Raw genomic sequence first — 17,098 nt, 5'->3', positions numbered from 1 at the left:
AAAAACAGTTAAATATTAGTGAAATACCACTAAAATGAATACGATTCTAGAAGTTAATAAGTCTTTTACCACAAGATTTTAATGGTCTTAGTCAAAACATTTTAGCGAAACAGAAGCAGTAATTCAGAAAGTTTCCTCCAGATTTTTTTTTTTTTAAAAAATAGCGCTATAGTGTTCTATGCTCTTGGGTGTTTGTTTGTTTTTTTTAATGTAGAAAAAAAATGAGATTTTAATCTTTGTCAGATTATAAACGTTAGTATTTGATTTCGCATTACAGTATGATAGTGCTAAAACGTTAAAGGTTACTCCATGTTTTAGCGGCTATTAAAAGACTAAGAGAAGCAAGCAGTTAAGGAGTAGCAACTATAAAGATTAAAGTGAACATGTGCTGAATTTCCCTGCTCAACTTTTTTTTTAAAAAAGTCAATCATACCCATGCAGACCAAGCTTGTTTCGAGACATAAAAATATATATATCAAATTTCTATTTTAAAAAAAATGAATTCAGTTTGAATAAAATATAACGGTTCTATACAAAATACCTGAGACTCACTTGTTTCAAGGAAATATGTTGACAAACTTCAAAAGTCACAGAAACTGTTTAGAACAGTATTTCTCAACCTTGGACTTCAACTCTCAGAATTCTTTAAACCAGTGTTGCTGGCTGGGGAATTCTGGGACTTGAAGTCCAAACGTCTTAAAAGTTGCTGAGAACCACTTAATTAGAAGCATCCTCTTGAGTAACTCAAGAGATTGAAAATGTCAACACAGAAAAATCCGTTAGTGTAAATGTTACCCTGCGATGGCTCAAACTTCGCAACTCCAGTTGTTGTGTTTTATGAATGAGTGATTCCTCAGTTTTCCCTGCCTTAGAAACATCAGCTGGCTTTCAATGTAAACATCTAAGGCAAGGGTGTTCCACTATGTCAACTTTAAGACTTGTGGACTTCAACTCCCAGAATTCCCCAGCCATCTAAGCAAGGCTGAGGAATTCTGGAAGTTGAAGTCCACAAGTCTTAAGGTTGCCAAGGTTGGGGACCCCCAATCTAAGTCCTTCAACGGCAAGCGGACTAAGCTCATATCAATCAATAACTCATAAATCTAGGTATGAATTGGCTCTTCTCAAAATATTTCTGAGAGCATGTAATAATATAACTCAGAGGTCCCCAACCTTTTGGGCACCAGGAACCGGTTCCACAGAGAGAGGTTTTTCCACGGACCAGAGTGTGCGTGGTTTTGTGTGCTGCCTGCATCCCGTGGATGGGGCTTTGCTTGTACTGGTCCATGGACTGGGGGTTTGGGAACCAATGATATACTCATCTATTTAGGAACAGGAAACATCAATTGCTTGGCTGCCTGGTATCTGGGGGATCATAAATTTCCCAGCGTTGACTGAGGTTACTAATCTGTAGTTGATTGAACTTCTGGGCTATTTTTTATTTAACTAATGATCTACTCGGTTACTCAGAAGGCCTCTTGAAGACCAGGAGTACACCAAAGTTAAATCTGCCCTATGATCGTGATAGGGGGAAGGAAGTATCATAGAACCATAGGCTGGAAGGCACTTTGGAGGCCTTTTGGTCAAAGTAGTCCAAGGCAGGAGACCACATATTATCCAGGACAAATGACTGTCCAATCTTTCCTTGGAAACCTCCAATGATGGAGCATCCACAACTCCAGAAAGCAAGCTGTTCCACTGATTAACCGTTCTCACTGTCAGGAAATTCCTCCTTAGTTCCAGGTTGGATCTGCCTCTGATGAGCTTCCACCCATTGCTTCTTGTCCTGCCCATCCTGTCCTGTGCTACGTATCCCTTGACACTGACAGTGTCTGGGAAGATCATCTTTTTCATTTCCAATCAGAAAGTCCGCTTGCAATTTGTCGTTGAAACCATACTTGATCTTCCAGTTTGACTTCAGGATTTTGGACTTGATTCTGGTTGGGAAAAAGTCATAGGGAGGAAGCCATAGTTGATCAGGGACTGAATAAGATGCACAAGAAAGACCGGTGGGAGGATCAATCACAGAGGCGTAAAGCTAGCAGTCTCCAAAAAAATAAAAACAAAAAATGGCTCACTTTTGTCTTCACGACAAGTCACTTTGGTGGAGACCCAAAATTTCTTCGGCTAAGCTGATGAGGCCATTGTCTTCCAAGGCGGCCACCAGATTCTGAACGGTGGCCTTTTTGCCCTCTGAGTCAATGTATCTGCGGAGCATCTGATAGGCTTGTTCGTACAGGCCTTCACGTTCGTATTCAATGGCCAGGTTGTCAATGAAGGGGTCCCGAAGGGCCCGGCACTTGGTCTGCAGGCAGAGGGACCGGCCCACCTGTTTCCACTTCTTTGACACCAGTTTGGCAAATTTCTGATGGTCATCGGCGGTGATTTTTCGGTTGGCTGCAAAAGGGAGTCGGAAAATCAAATTATTTTAACATCCTTGCATGTCTCCTCTTTACAAAGATATTATGATTAGGCTACAGTTCTGTACACTGCCTCTCCCAGCCTGGATCTCCCCCAAAATGTACAGGTAGTCCTCAAGTTATAACCAGTCGCCGTTTGAAGTTACAATGGCAATGAAAAATGACCGTTTTCACACTTATGATTGTTGTCGCATCCTGTAACCGTTCTTCATATGTTCTCACCTCCAGTCCCTTAATCATCTTTGCTGCTCTTCTCTGCACCCGTTCTCCCTGGAATACATTTTTAAAAGCTCCATGGGAGGGAAGGGGGTGCATTCTTGGGGGGGGGGCTTTCAAGGTTGCACAAGGGCTGCATGCAGTTCACAAGCTGAATTTTTGGCAAAACTACTCTAGTCTAGACAAAAGGTCTTGTTCAACACAGGGGGGTCCTCCAACTTGGCCACTTTAAGACTTGTGGACTTCAACTCCCAGAATTCCCCAGCCAGCGAATCGCTGCAGTTATTAAGTTAGTAACGTGGCTGTAAAGTGAGCATGGCTTCCCCATTAACTTTGCTAGTCGGAAGGTTGCGGGGCACTGCCACTGCGGTAAAAACACGCCAGCTGTGGCGCGTGTGAATGCGGTGTGTGTGAATTTTGATCACATGACCACCAGGATGCTGCAATGGTTCCAAGTGTGAAAAAGGATCATGTCACTTTTTTTCAGTGCCTTTGTAACTTTGAACGGCCACTAAGCGAACGGCTTTAAGTTGGGGGGAGTCCCTGTACAGTCCTTGTGGAGTACATACTCAGTACGTCTGCACCCGGTCACGTTTCGGCCTTCCATTCGCTATCTCTGCACAGCGTTTTTGTCTCAAGTCCCTGCCTGAAACACTCACCAAATTGCTGGTTCTGGAAAATGAAGGTGTCCTCTTTAAGCGGAGGATCTGAAATCCCTGGAGGGCTGATAGACGGAGGGGAGGAATTCAAAGTGAGAAGGGGAGGATCTGAAGAGAGCTCCGACTTCAGGGATGGAGGGAGGCTTTTTCGTAAAGAAAAACTCGTGAACGATTCTTCCAGCCCTGCTATTTCTTCATCTCTGGGGTGATGAAGGGGAGGATCTGAAGAGGGCTGCGACTTCAGGGATGGAGGGTGACTTTTTCGTAAAGAAAAACTCATGAACGATTTTTCCAGCTCTGCTATTTCTTCATCTCTGAGGTGATCCGGCTTCAAAAAAAGAAAGACGGGGGATATGTTTCTGTGAATTATTTTGGAAGGGAAGTCGGAGGTCTTCTAGTCCAACCCCTTGCTCAAGCAGAACATATATTATTCTAGACAAATGGCTGTCTAATCTCTTCTTAAAAACCTCCAGTGTTGGAGCACCCACAACTTCTGGAGGCAAGTCGTTCCACTGATTATTGTTCTAACTGTCAGGAAGTTTCTCCTTAGTTCCAGGTTGCTTCTCTCCTTGATTAGTTTCCATCCGCTGTTTCTTGTCCTGCCTTCAGGGGCTTTGGGAACTAGATGGACCCCCTCTTCTTTGTGGCAACCCCTCAAATAGTGGAACACTGCTATCATGTCACCCCAGTCCTTCTTTTCACTAGACTAGACATACCCAATTCCTGCAACTTTTCTTCAAATATTTTAGCCTCCAGCCCCCTGATCATCCTTGCTGCTCTTCTCTGCACTCTTTCCAGAGTCTCAACATCTTTTTTATATAGTGGTGACCAAAGCTGGATGCAATATTCTAAGTGTGGTCTTTCCAGAGCAGGATAAAACTGCTCAGATTTAAAACAAGGAAAGCTAGAACGCTTGGCTGAGAAAGACAAGGGGGGCCCTCGTTCATGTGGACGCTCGGCCTGCGTTTTAGTGGCTGTCTCTCCAAAGTGACAACAAGCCACCCATTTCAGGCTCTGACACTTACCTTCTGCTGAGAGATGTATGCCAGACAACGTTCTTCTTCCTGGATGATGAAATCCAAATCTTTAGCACCAGCCTTCAGCTCCATCTTGATGAGCTTTACGCTGTCTAAGGGCACGCACCTGAGACGCCCCTGGAGAACTTCCTGAAACTCTCCTTGCTGGTAGCTTTGCAGGAACTTTCTGCAGTTCTCTTGCTTGTGGAATTTGAGTTGGATGATCAAATCAGGGTCACTGCAATGGACCTTCAGAATATCCACCCCGCTAAGGCCCCCTATGGATTCTGTGGAGGAAAGAATGGGGGAAAGAGAAGGTGAGTCAGAGGGTTCTTCACTGCTGGCTGCTGCAGCAGAAGATCTAAGCTGGTGTTTTTTCAAACTTGGGAATGTTAAAGTGTGTGGACTTCAACTTCCAGAAGACCAGCTGGGATTTGAAGCCCATACATTTTAAAGTTGCCAGGTTTGAAAAATGCTACTGTGTTTTTTTCCTTCCTGGAGGAAGGAAAAGTTAAAAGGCAAGTAGATGGTGACTCATCTACTCTTTAACTTTATGACTATGGTGACTGGAGAATGGGTTGAATTTATCCACTATAAATTTTTTTGGAACAGGAAACAGAAGCCCCTGGGGTGTAATCTCTTTCTGCAAACGTAAGTAAACATGACTCAGCAGATCCAAGGAAGGAAATAAAATAATAATAATAATAATAACAACAACAATGAAACTGTGCGATTATGGATGAAACATGTAACAGTGATACCTACTGTCATCGGGGAACTATGTCCAAAAACTTTGCAAAATACATCAAGAAACTGCAGCTTCCTGCAATAAGAACTCCAGCAATGTTACAAAAAAACTGTGCTACTCGGAACATCTTATATTTTAAGGAGGTACCTGGTTGACACCTAGGATGCTGGTAGCAACCTGTGTCAACCATCAGCGCCAGCCAATTTGAATGTTCAGTTGACTGAGGTTCATGTCTAATGAATGAAAGATGATGATGATGATGATGATGATGATGATGATGATGATGATTATTATTATTATTTACACAGGGTAGTGGTGGAAAGCATTTTGAACTTGGAAGAAAAAAAAATCTGAGCTGTTTAGCCAACTGGACGACTGATTCCCGCTGATCATAAACACGTGGGGTAGGTGGAGCAAGGCTAATGACGCAACATACCTGCAAATGCCAACCTCAATGCTTTGTATACATGGGGCTTCAAATCTGGGTTTCTGTAGCATGAAGGAAGAAAGTCGGCTATCGAGGTTGCTTGGACAAACAGGTGAGCACTGCCCACCCACTCGTCCATACTGGCCGCCATCTTGGAAATGCCTCCTGAAATGGAACACAAATCAGCCGTTAAAGAGACGCCTTAAAACAAGAGCTCCCCAACCTGCGGGCTGCAGCTGCTCATGGAAATGAAGCTGTCTCACTTAGCGACGGAACTTTTGGGCTGTATTGTGGCCATAGGTCAAAACATCTGGAAAGAACCAGGCTGCCAGCATCTGCACAACACTAGATTAGCCTAATACTGAAATGGGAATAGCCCATGTTTTTTTTCCCCACCTAATTATGTGCTTTACTCAAACACAAATGGCAGAAAACTGTGATTACAGGTAATCCTCGACTTAAAACCATTTGTGTAGTGACCGTTCAAAGTTACAACAGCACTGGATAAAGTGACTTATGACCGTTTTTCACACTTAGGACCACTGCCACATCCACAAGGTCACGTGATTAAAATTCAGCCCCTTGGCAACTGGCTCACATTCATGACGGTTGCAGCATCCCTGGGGGGGTCATGTGATCCCTTTTGCAACCTTCTGACAAGCAAAGTCAACGGGGAAGCCAGATTCACTTAACAAACCGTGAACTTAACAACTGCAGTGATTCACTTAACAACCGTGGCAAGGTCGTAAACTGGGGCCAAACTTTACTTAAGGGCTGTTTTGCTTAGCAAGAGAAATTTGGGGCTCAGTTGTGCCCGTAAGTCGAGGACTAACCTGTACTAGGAGCAGATTTAGGGATGGCTAGAAACCAGATGTATCGGGGTCTCCTGTTTGAGCAGGGGGCTGGACTAGAAGACCTCCAAGGTCCCTTCCAGCTCTATTCTGATCGATTGATTAAGCTCTTATCGGTCATCGGACAGGACCGGATTACCACCCAAAGCAGCAGTTGGGCCAATGACTTTATTCCGGAATAACGACCTCGCCCCGTCGAGGAAAGGCGGAAGGCCCGGCGCCTCTCCCTCCCTCCTTCCCTCGGCCCAGCGCTGCGTCCGCCCTCCTCGCCTTAACGGCGGAACGAAGCAGCGCCGGGCCGACAGCCGAAGCCGACGACGGCGCTGCAAAAGGGCGCGCCTTGGAAGGGAGCCGCGCCACCGCCGCCGCCGCCCTTCCCGGAAAGGCCGAGACGCGGGGCTCGGAGAAGCGCTGCCCTCCCCACGATCTTGCTAGGACCCGGGTCTCTTCCCGCTGCCTCCCCCCCCAAGGGAAAGCCGGCTCCCCCTTTGCCCACCCTGCAGACTAGACCTGCAGCCCCCCTTCCGCCTCCTCCGGAGCCCCAGGCCCGGGGACCCAGGCAGGCGGGCGGGCTAAACCGAAAGTGCGGCCGGACTCCGCCCGAGCAGCGTCCGCCCGACACGTGGGGATGGCGGCTGCGGCTGCGGTGACCCCGATCGCGGCAGCTCCAGAGACCCCAAGGCCTCGTTTCTGCCCGCCCGAGGCGGCGACAGCTGGAAACAGCTGCAGGGAGGGGGGGGGGGATCCGAGGGAAAGCGGCCCGCCCGGGCCAGGCGACGAGGAGGCCCTTCGCCAGGACGGCCCGGCCCGGGCTGGGACGGCGAACCCGGGTTGGGGGCGCCTATGGCGAAAGCGCGCAGAGGGCCGCGGGGCGCGCGAAGCCGGGCAACCCGGACACCCGGAGTCCGGATCTGCCCCTTCGAAGCGCTCGGACTTCAGCGGCTCCAGCCAAGAGCGCTCCGGACCCCGTTCCGACGACTCGCGAAGCCCCCGGGAAGGGATCGGAACCCGCGGGCCGGCCCCCGTGGCCCCCGCTTGGCCGTGCAGCCCGGCGGGAGAGGTCGGGAGGGGGACCCGCCTGTTCCGAGCCGCCGAGCCGCCGCAGACCCGGACGGGGTTGGCGAGAGAGGAGCCCCGCGCCCCGCCGACCCCCTTCCCCGGTGCCTACCCGCCTCCAGGCGCGCGCTGCCCTGGCCGCCGCCTTCCGCCTCTGCGCGTCAGCAGTTCCGGGCGGAGAAGCCCGCCGGGCACGTGCGCGCCTTCCCGGGGGGCTAGGATCGGGCGCCGCTCCCTCGTGGGCTGCGGAGACTTTTCCCGCCGCCAAACCGGCCCATTCACAAAAAAAAGCAAAAAAAAAAAAAAAGAACCCCGAAGAGCTTCGGAAGCGGCGCGCCGGTTACTTTGTGGCGCCGTCCGGGGTTCCCGAAGAGCGGGGCCCGGCGCGAGTGGCCGGAGGAGCTGCCAATCCGACCGGGGGCTCCCTTTCATTGGGCAAGCGGTGGCGGGAGGTGGGTGGGGGGGGCAGAGAGGGAAATCTCCGTAGCCAATCAGAGGGGAGCCAGCGGATTTCTCGATACCGTATTAGGAAGCGGAGGCTTTCCGGGAAGTTTTTGCCTGCGGGAGGATTGGAGGCGTTGCTCCCGGGCTCTGATTTCAGGCACGGTAGGGAGATGGGGTGCTTTGGGAAAGAGAGGGGAGGGGGGGAAATAGAGGAGCCGAGAAGCGTGCCTCTGAGCGTGCCTAGAGGGCCCGGCCCTTGTCACCGCAAACGCCTGGCGCGTTATGTATGACAGCCCAGGGCGCCGTGTCGTCCAGAGGCCAGCCACGTGTGGCGGGGTAGAAACAGGGGTCCTCAACCTTGGCCACTTTAAGACTTGTGGACTTCAACTCCCAGAATTCCTCAGCCAGCTTTGCACACATCTGTAGGGCACCTAAATTGGCAAAAGCTACTCTAAGCGCATCGTCCCAAAGATCGTAGTTGCCACACGGTTGTATGCCAATAAAGTAGAATATCTGCCCAAGATTGAAATGAGCGCGCCTCGAGTTCGGCTGTTTTCTTGCAGACGTTTCATTACCCAACTAGGTAACACCATCAGTGTCAGTGCTAACACTGATGTCACCTATTTTGGGTAATGAAACGTCTGCAAGAGAACTACCAACCTCAGAGAGCACCCAGGACCCCACCGCCCTCCTCTTCCTCCACCCTTCTCCTACTCCCTCCCTACCTCCTACTGCTACTTCCTCACTAACTCCTACTCCTACTCCCTCACTACCTCCTACTCCATTACCTCCTACTTTGCTGGCTGAGGAATTCTGGGAGTTGAAGTCCACAAGTCTTAAAGTGGCCAAGGTTGAGGACCCCTGGGGTAGAATAAGGCGCGGATCTCCCTTCCCTTCCTGCTGACATTCAGGAGGCAGCTGTCAATCCTGACGACCTAGCGGCCTGACTCGTAGCTTGAAACCCCCAATGAGTCCAGCCAGGCCTCTTGTAGCCATCCTGAAGACCTCTGCGCCTTGCGCATCGTTTCCTTCTCGATTCGCGGACTTAGAATCGTAGATTAATCGGGTTGGAAGGGACCTTGGAGGTCTTCTAGTCGAGCCCTCTGCCCCAAGCAGGAGGTTATACACCATGCCGGACAAATGGTTGCCCAACCTCTTCTTGAAACCCACAACTTCAACGGATAGTTAGGACTGCAGGAAAAAAAAAACCAAAAACATCATAACCAGCCTGTTGTCTGCTGCACAGGCCAGAAAGAGGGATGAGAAAATATCTACAGACCCCCCCCCCTTTTTGTTGTTTTTCTCTGAAGACGTTTCGCTCCTCATCCAAGAATAATAATAAAGTTGGAAGGGACCTTGGAGGTCATCTAGTCCAACCCCCTGCTCAGGCAGGAAACCCTATACCATTCCAGACAGAAGCTTCTTCAGCTCTGACCGGATGGTGGGGAAGGGAAGGATTTATATTCTTGTATTTTCAAAGAAAAACAACAAAGTCCAGTTGCCTCCTGAAAAAAAAACCACCTTTGGGATAAAACCCTGTCCTGGTGGACTGAGAATCTCCATGGACATTTAAGTAATCCACTTACATCCTCAAAGCAATAAATCTGAAATCTGAGCTCCACGCTGTTTGAAGGAAGAGTGCGAGAAGGCCTGTTGCTAGTCGGGAAACATACAAGAGAGAATGGATTATTTATTCACAGAAGGAAAATCTGGGAGCTTTTCTGAGCAGTGGGTCCATCCCCTCCCTAAAATGACGTGTTTCGTTTTGAAATGCAGTGCCAGGGGCTCCGTGGCCTGATGACTTAGCAAGTGCAGGGGGGCAGAACAAACACACTTTTTTATGAGCAAGGATAATGAGCCGGAAAAATCAAAGGTCAGTTTTGGGCTGGGCTGAACTACAAATTAAAAGGAAAGCGTGCCTTAAATCAAGGAAGTGACTTCATCCATTCTGTCTTTCCGAAAAGTAAAAGTAGGGGCTGATCTTTTCTCCTCCTTTTTCAGATCTGCGGTGGGAAAGCAGGAAGGGAAGCAGGAATCTCTGCTCCGGAGTGAAAGGATTCTTGGTAGGTGATATGAAAATTCCTCTGCCTGATATTGACTATCTGGTTTGAGAGGAAAATGGGATTTCTTTCCCAAGGTGGCTGGATGTAACACCGCCAGATATAGACTCTTGCTCTTTCTAGGACCCGGGGCTCTTCCCGCTGTCTCCCCCCAAGGGAAAGCCGGGCACCCCCTTTGCCCACAGACTGCAGACTGGATCAGCTGGTTTCTCTCTCTTTCTCTCTCTCCCTTTCTTCTTCTTCTTCTTCTTCTTCTTCTTCTTCTTCTTCTTCTTCTTCTTCTTCTTCTTCTTCTTCTTCTTCTTCTTCTTCTTCTTCTTCTTCTNTCCTCCTCCTCCTCCTCTTCTTCTCCTCCTCCTCCTCCTTCTGCTAATAAATCCCTGCTTTTATTCCTGGATTCTCCCCCAGATGTGCTGGGCATTCAATTCAAGACGCCTGGCAACTGATTCATACTTATGACGGTCGCAGGGTCCCGGGGTCACGTGATCCCCTTTGGCGACTTTCTGACAAGCAAAGTCAACGGGGGAAGCCAGATTCACTTAACAACCGGGTTACTCACTTAGCAACTGCAGGGATTCACTTAACAAGGGCGAAAAGGAAGGTCGTTAAACGGGGCCAAATTCAGTTGGTCTAACGTAGCAACATAAATTCTGGGCTCAATCGTGGTCGTAAGTCAAGGACTGTCTGTAGCTCTTTGAGTCCACTGGAGGAAGGAGCTGGTTTTTAAAAATCTATTTTTTGGTTGGGGTACAGATTTTTTTTTTTAAATAACCTATAGATTTTATTTTATTTTTTTAAATTGCAACCTAAAGCAGCTTTTGGTTTCTTCTTTTTTATATTTGTCCTCTCTCTCTTCGCAAAATGGCGCCACCACATTTTGATGGGGAGATGCCAAAAAAATTAATAATAATAATTGGCTATGGGGGAAGAAAATCGAGGTTTGATATTTAGTGTGTGTGTTTTCTTTCAGCGAAGAAGGAAACTCTTGAGCAGGTCCCCAAAGGATGCCGGAGACAGTAGGAGATGCCTGGAGCTACGTTCCGGAGGAAATTCTCTCCCACATCTTTCGCTACTTGTCTCTGCAAGACAGACATGTGGTTTTCCAGGTCTGCCAGAAGTGGGCTGCAGCGGTTTCTACTACCTGTGTCTGGAGCGATACAGAAGTCAGGTAAGAATGGAGCCTGATGGGTCCTGTAGTTGAACTGGCTGAATAGGCGAAGGAGGACGAAGGGTGTGGTGCAGAAGGACATAATACTCATAAAAGCAGTTTGCACTAGGTTAGGGTGCATGCCCCATTCTATTTTTTTTTTTTTTAAAAGTACTGATTTTTTTAATACAATTCAAAAATACTTATTCAACAAACGTGTTGTCTGAGTTTATCGTTCACTAATACAAATTGAATTCCTGATCCCTTATTCTTTTCTTCAGCCATTGATAAAATAAGTCCCAAGTTTGATAGTATTCTGTTTCTTCTTGTTTTTCTTTCAACCTCAGAGTAAGTCTGTCCATTTCCGCACAATCTAGTATTTTTTTTTTAATTATTTCTATTTCTTCCTCTGGTGGTATTTCTTCATTTTTCCAATATTGTGCGAATATGATTCTTGCCGCTGTTATCACATGCAAAATCAAGTATATATAATTGTTTATGAAGATTGAATGTAATTAAGCTATGTATAAGCTAAAATTTTATTGATAAATGTAGTAATGATGTTCTTATTGAGTGGATATAATTAGAAATGTACTAACCTGAATATGAGATAGTAAATGTTAAGGGAAAAAGAGAAGAAATATTTGATGTTGTAACCTGAGATTTGCACTAAGATTTTGTTATTGAACTATTGATTAACCCAGTCACCATGTTGCTTTTTAAATATTCAAATGGAAAATTAATAAAATATTATATAAAAAAATAAAAATAAAATCAAGTATATATTTTTGTTTGTCAAGCTTTTCTGGCATTATACCTAGTAAAAAAAAGTTCAGGTTTAAAATCTACATGTTTTCCCAACATCTTTTCTAGCCAAGCATGCAGCATTCTAAATGTGCTATGGGTGGCTTAGCTTTGGCTTAGGATATATAATCTAGCTCTTAGGGTGTCCAGCTGTGATTATGGCTTAGTGCATTGTATGAACCTTGCCAGTTGTAACTTACTCAATAAATGATTGTAACTTACTCAATAAATGATTAAGGAGACAATGGATTTCAATGAGGCGTGAAGCTGATCTGCGTAGCCACCAGTTGTAAAGGTTTGTCAAGAGTCTCCATTCAGACCACAGATTTGCACTTGTACACTTGTACAGCACACCTGTACTCCAAACCTACCAGACCAGTTTCTGATGAACTCTGAGACGTGAAGCAACCTGGTATAAAGACGATGATTGATGAGTGTTTGCCAGCTTGTGTGTCTGACGCCTAGTTTGATCAACATAAAGGTTGACGTCAGAATCAGAATAGAATAGAGCTGTAAGGGATCGTCAAGGTCTTCTAGTCCAGCCTCCTGCTCAAGCAGGAGTCTCTATGCCATTTCAGACAAGTGGCTGTCCAGTCTCTTCTTAAAAACTTCCAGTGATGAAGCACCCACAACGTCTGAATGCAAGCTGTTCCACTGGTTAATTGTCAATATCAATACATAGTTCAACAACAATATGTATTTTAATAGAACATGTTCTAAGTAAATTGATTAATTGATGATAGATAGATAGATAGATAGATAGATAGATAGATAGATAGATAGATAGATAGGTAGGTAGGTAGGTAGGTAGGTAGGTAGGTAGGTAGGAGATAGGCAGGCAGGCAGGCAGATGATAAACAGACAGACATGTTTTGAAGATTTCCAACAGAGATGTTTTGAGGATTCCCAAGATAAATAGAAGATAGGCAGACAGATGTTTTGAGGATTCCCAAGAGAGAGAGAGAAAGAGATGGAGTCTGGATCAATGATCAGGATGATGTTTTCATTTCCTGTAATTCCAACACTGTGGTATTTTTTCATTCCCACCCTCCCCATGGTTTTCCAGGTGTGTTGCCGAAGATGAAGCCACACTGCAGCATTTGCGCCAGTTCCTGTGCCACATCAAACGCCTCAAGATGGTGTTTGATCAGTCCAAGGAGGGGACCCGTAAGAAAGTCTCCCAGATCCTGGACCTTCTGGCCAAGCAGAACCACAAGCTGCAGGCCTTGTGCATCGAATGCACGGGGGAGAACCCCTATTTCTACTCTGGCCAAGACATCCTGCAGAGCATCGAGGGGATCTGCCAGAGCCAGAACCAAATTGACCTCCAGCATATTGATTTCCGGGGGATGCCCTTCACTCTGGACGATGGGATCGTCCAGCTGGTGGCCTCCAGTAGCCCAAATCTGCACACCTTGTACCTTAACAACCGCACCTTGGTTTGCAACGTCACCCCTGAGGCCATCATTGAGCTTCTGAAGTCTTGCCCCAAATTGTCCACCCTGGGGGTCTATTACGCCAGCCTTTCCGATGACGTGTTTAAGGAACTGGTGACATCCAAGCGGTCAACTTTCAAGTGCCTGGATATTTTCTGCGAGCGTCTGGATAAATACATTCCCGTGATCTCGGAAGAACTCTGGGCTTTGGTGCGTGTCAAATATCCCCGGCTCTACGTCCAACTGGAATTGGACCCCACGGTCCCACAGTGGAAGATCCCTCGCATCTTGAAGCCCAACATCCCAGTGACGGAGCTGCAGCTGAATACTTACACGTACATAGTGTATCAAATCCGCTTTGCCACCAACAACTACAGCGGCACGTTGGAGAAGCTGGTCCTTCGCACCACCTCTTCGGAGGAACTCAACGAATCGCTCATTGGCTTGGCCCGAAAATGCGGAGGCTTGAAAGAGGTCCACTGTTTCTGCGTGGTCAGCCACGGGGTGGTGGAGGCTTTCCTTTCAAGATGCCCCAAGTTGAAAAGCTACACCCTAAAGACCTCCAAAGAGCCCAGTCCTTGGCAACCCACCACCATCGTGTGATTGTGCTGAAGGGTTTTTACTTTTGCATCATAAGAAGATGGCCTTCAGCAACTCAACCCAGCTTCTTCTTCTACTAGGTTCGCCCGTGATTTATTTATTACATGGTCCAACCTTAATCCCAGCTTGTTTGTTCAAAACAAAACCAGCGACCAGAAATTAAGAATGGACGTACTGTTCCTTGAGAGCTCTAAGCTCTAGTATGAGTGTGTGCGTGTATGTATGTGGGTGTCAAAGTCGCAACGTCACGTGACGTGTTGCAACATATCGTGACTTTTTTTCCATTGCTGGCAATGGGGTGGGCACGGTTTCGCCATGACGCATCCGGTCCGCGGGCCGGCAGTTTGACACCCCTGGCTTAGGGAATTATGCAAGCCCAACCCATTTGGATCAGAAACTCTTGGCAATGCAAACTATGGTTTAGGCCAGGGGCAATACATGAAGTCTGACTTTTTGTCTGGTGAAATGCAATCATGGTTAGAAGCCTATTTTAGCTGATGTCCACAGGATAGGGCAAATCCTTGGTGACCAACAACCATCCTGTGTGATTGTAGCTTAAGGGCTTTACCTTCACAAGAAGATGGACATCAATAACTCAGTTCAGTTCCTTCTACAAGGTTCTCCCATGGTTGATCACTTGGTCCAAGGTGTGATCACAACTGGTTTCTCCAAAATGAAACCAATAATCAGAAGTCAAGAATGGAGGTGGTGTTCCTTGAGAGCTCTGAGCTCGTGTGTGTGTGTGTGTGTGTGTGTGTGTGTGTGTGTGTGTGTGTGTGTGTGTTTTAAGGGTTAATTAGGGCATTCTGTAAATTCAGCCCATTTGGATCAGGAAACCTTGGAAATACAATCCATGGTTTAATGCAATGTAGGAACTCAGACTTTTTGTCTGGCAGGAACGCAAGCATGGACAGAAGGCCATTTTAGTTGAGGTGAGAACATGATGTCTACAGCAGCGGCCCCCAGACTTTGCGGCTTGGTCCGGCTTGGGGGGGGGGAAGAGGGGAACTGGGCCGCGCAAGCGTGCATGTGCACACGCACTTGCGCAGGTGGCAGACCGGGGTGTCAGTGTAGACAGTACACAAGTACAGTGCTTTTTAACTAAATTCATAATAAACACACACCAGGATAGAAATAAATTCCACAAATGCAATTCAAGCCAACTTAAAACCCATTACTACCGAACAATGTGAGCACATAATTTTAGTTTATTTATATAAACATTTATGTTCATGTCTTCCTCAGCAAGTACACCATATCTTTGTGTTCCTTGGCACTGGACCTAGATTAATAAGAAGAGTTTGAGTTGCTGAATTGTTTATTTTCTTTACTGTTGTTGAATTATAGTACAATGCATATTATATTTTATTATCCTACTTCACAATAAAAGCCCCAGCATTTTATCATTTTACTGACCACACTCATCTGCTCTGCACCGCACCATTTTAATACACTACAGTGTGGTTTATTTGGGTTGCATATCTAGCCAATTGTGATTTATTCAACACGATAAAAAAACATGGCAACGGGTTATAACCCACAATGGCTTGATTCCCATGTCAAGCTAAGGCAAAGAAAAACAGGTTACAATGATTTAGTTCAGAGTGTGAATTTGTGAACCTTGTGATTAGGATCAATTTGATTTAGTGTAACATGTGAACCAGCCAATGTGGCTGTCCATGTGAATTTGGGAAAGTGATGTAAAGGTTCACACATGTAGGACATATCCTTGTTAAGGAAGGCAGTTTTAAACAATAAATAATAAGATAACCTTAGTCAGTTTTACTGTGAGCACACTGGCCCACATTAAAAATGAAATTCTGTTGCCGGTTCTTGAAAGTATATTTCTACTCATACACACAGATAACACAAATATACACATGCTATATACATACATGTATATGTATGTATGTATTTCGTTGGGTAATGAAATGTCTGCAAGGAAACAACCAAGCTCGGAGCTATTGTAATTCCTATGCAAATATATACATATATTAATCACTGTCCATTTTGGACACATAGCGAAAAGGGAAAACTTGAGAGTTCACAAGATTGATGCTATAATAAGAGCAATTCTGGCTGGGCATTATGGAATTGAGAAACCTGGAAAGTACCTGGTTGGGAAAATCGGTGTACGAGACTAATAAAATTATTCTTCTAAGCAGATGTACTTGAGAAAAAAATAAAAACTAAAGTCCTAATTCACTTTTTCAACTTTCCACTGCCAATATGCATCTCTCTTTAAGCCATAATCCAACCACCATCCAACAGTGGTTGCTGCATGAGCCTTCTCCTACAGAGAATAGGCATCCACTAAACAAGTTAAGCCTCAACCTATTTAACCATGGCTTATTAAGCCACCTTGAGCTAGCATAACCCAAAACACTAAGCTGTAAAACAATGGGCGACAAGCCACACCGGCTGGGCTCCTGCAAGACACCAAGCCAACCTGTGGCTACATGGCTTAAGGTGCCGCGCAAACCATGGTTTGTTCTTTTTGTGAAGCTAGGAATAGAATGGCCAGATTGAAAGTTGGGGGGGGGGGAAAGAGTCCTTATTGCCAGCCAGGGCTTCCCCTTCTCCAGCACCGAAAAGGGCCAACCGCCTCCGGGAAGGAAGGAAGGAGTTAAAAGGGCCAGGTGAGGCGCGTCCCCGGCTCCGAGCATGCGCACTCCGCCTACCTGCCGCCGTCTAAGATGGGCAGCGGAGGCGCTAATTGCGCGCAGGTGCAGCTCGGGAGCCACGTGGAGCTGAGGCAGAAAAAGAAGGCGCGATGCGTGGCGCGCCGGGCTGGTGGTCGGCGGGAAGGTGGGTGTTTGTGAGCCTGCGGGGGGTTTTTTTTTTTCCCCGAGTGGGGTGCTGAACCGCTGAGACTTCGCGGAACCGCTGGCTCAGCCCCCGCGCTCGCAGTAGTTGCAAACCGTGGTTTAACTTTCCCGGGGTTAAACTTAGTTTCTTGGCTTTGCTCAATGCGTGCAACTCTTCTTGAGGGGGTCTCTGAGCTTGGTAGTTTCCTTGTGTTAGAAGTAAGTCTTCATCCTGGTTCATCCAAGCCGGGAATAAATAAGCAAACATGGCAACTGCTTTGGGAAGAAGGTTACAGTTTATTGCAGAAGACAGATGGTCTTGCAAGAAGCAGCAGAGGAGAGGAAAAAGAATGAGCACATGGGCAGAGGTCTTTTTATACCCCCCTCCCAGCCCTGCTTGGGATAGTTTC

General features: G+C 46.8%; 2 protein-coding genes across 2 annotated transcripts; one reads left to right on the top strand and one right to left on the bottom strand.

Annotated features, from left to right (window-relative positions):
* Positions 1-2,058: 2,058 nt before the first annotated feature.
* Positions 2,059-7,509, bottom strand: TRADD (TNFRSF1A associated via death domain). The gene is made up of 5 exons (XM_015822951.1): positions 7,503-7,509; positions 5,493-5,648; positions 4,318-4,595; positions 3,293-3,620; positions 2,059-2,394 (listed from the first exon to the last, which is right to left on the bottom strand). Exons 2-5 carry the CDS (start codon positions 5,632-5,634, stop codon positions 2,084-2,086), a joined length of 1,059 nt encoding a protein of 352 aa, XP_015678437.1. The 5' UTR covers positions 5,635-5,648; positions 7,503-7,509; the 3' UTR covers positions 2,059-2,083.
* A 3,364-nt stretch (positions 7,510-10,873) lies between these two features.
* On the top strand, positions 10,874-13,983 carry LOC107293773 (F-box/LRR-repeat protein 8-like). The gene is made up of 2 exons (XM_015822950.1): positions 10,874-11,062; positions 12,912-13,983. The coding sequence occupies exons 1-2, from the start codon at positions 10,899-10,901 to the stop codon at positions 13,882-13,884; spliced, it is 1,137 nt and encodes a 378-aa protein (XP_015678436.1). The 5' UTR covers positions 10,874-10,898; the 3' UTR covers positions 13,885-13,983.
* The last annotated feature ends 3,115 nt before the right edge of the window (positions 13,984-17,098 follow it).

This window comes from Protobothrops mucrosquamatus, unplaced genomic scaffold, assembly GCF_001527695.2.
Source record: "Protobothrops mucrosquamatus isolate PMUCROS unplaced genomic scaffold, P.Mucros_1.0 scaffold1729, whole genome shotgun sequence".
NCBI lineage: Eukaryota > Metazoa > Chordata > Lepidosauria > Squamata > Viperidae > Protobothrops > Protobothrops mucrosquamatus.
Note: the sequence above shows the minus strand (reverse complement) of the source record. Positions and strands in the feature narration are given on the sequence as shown.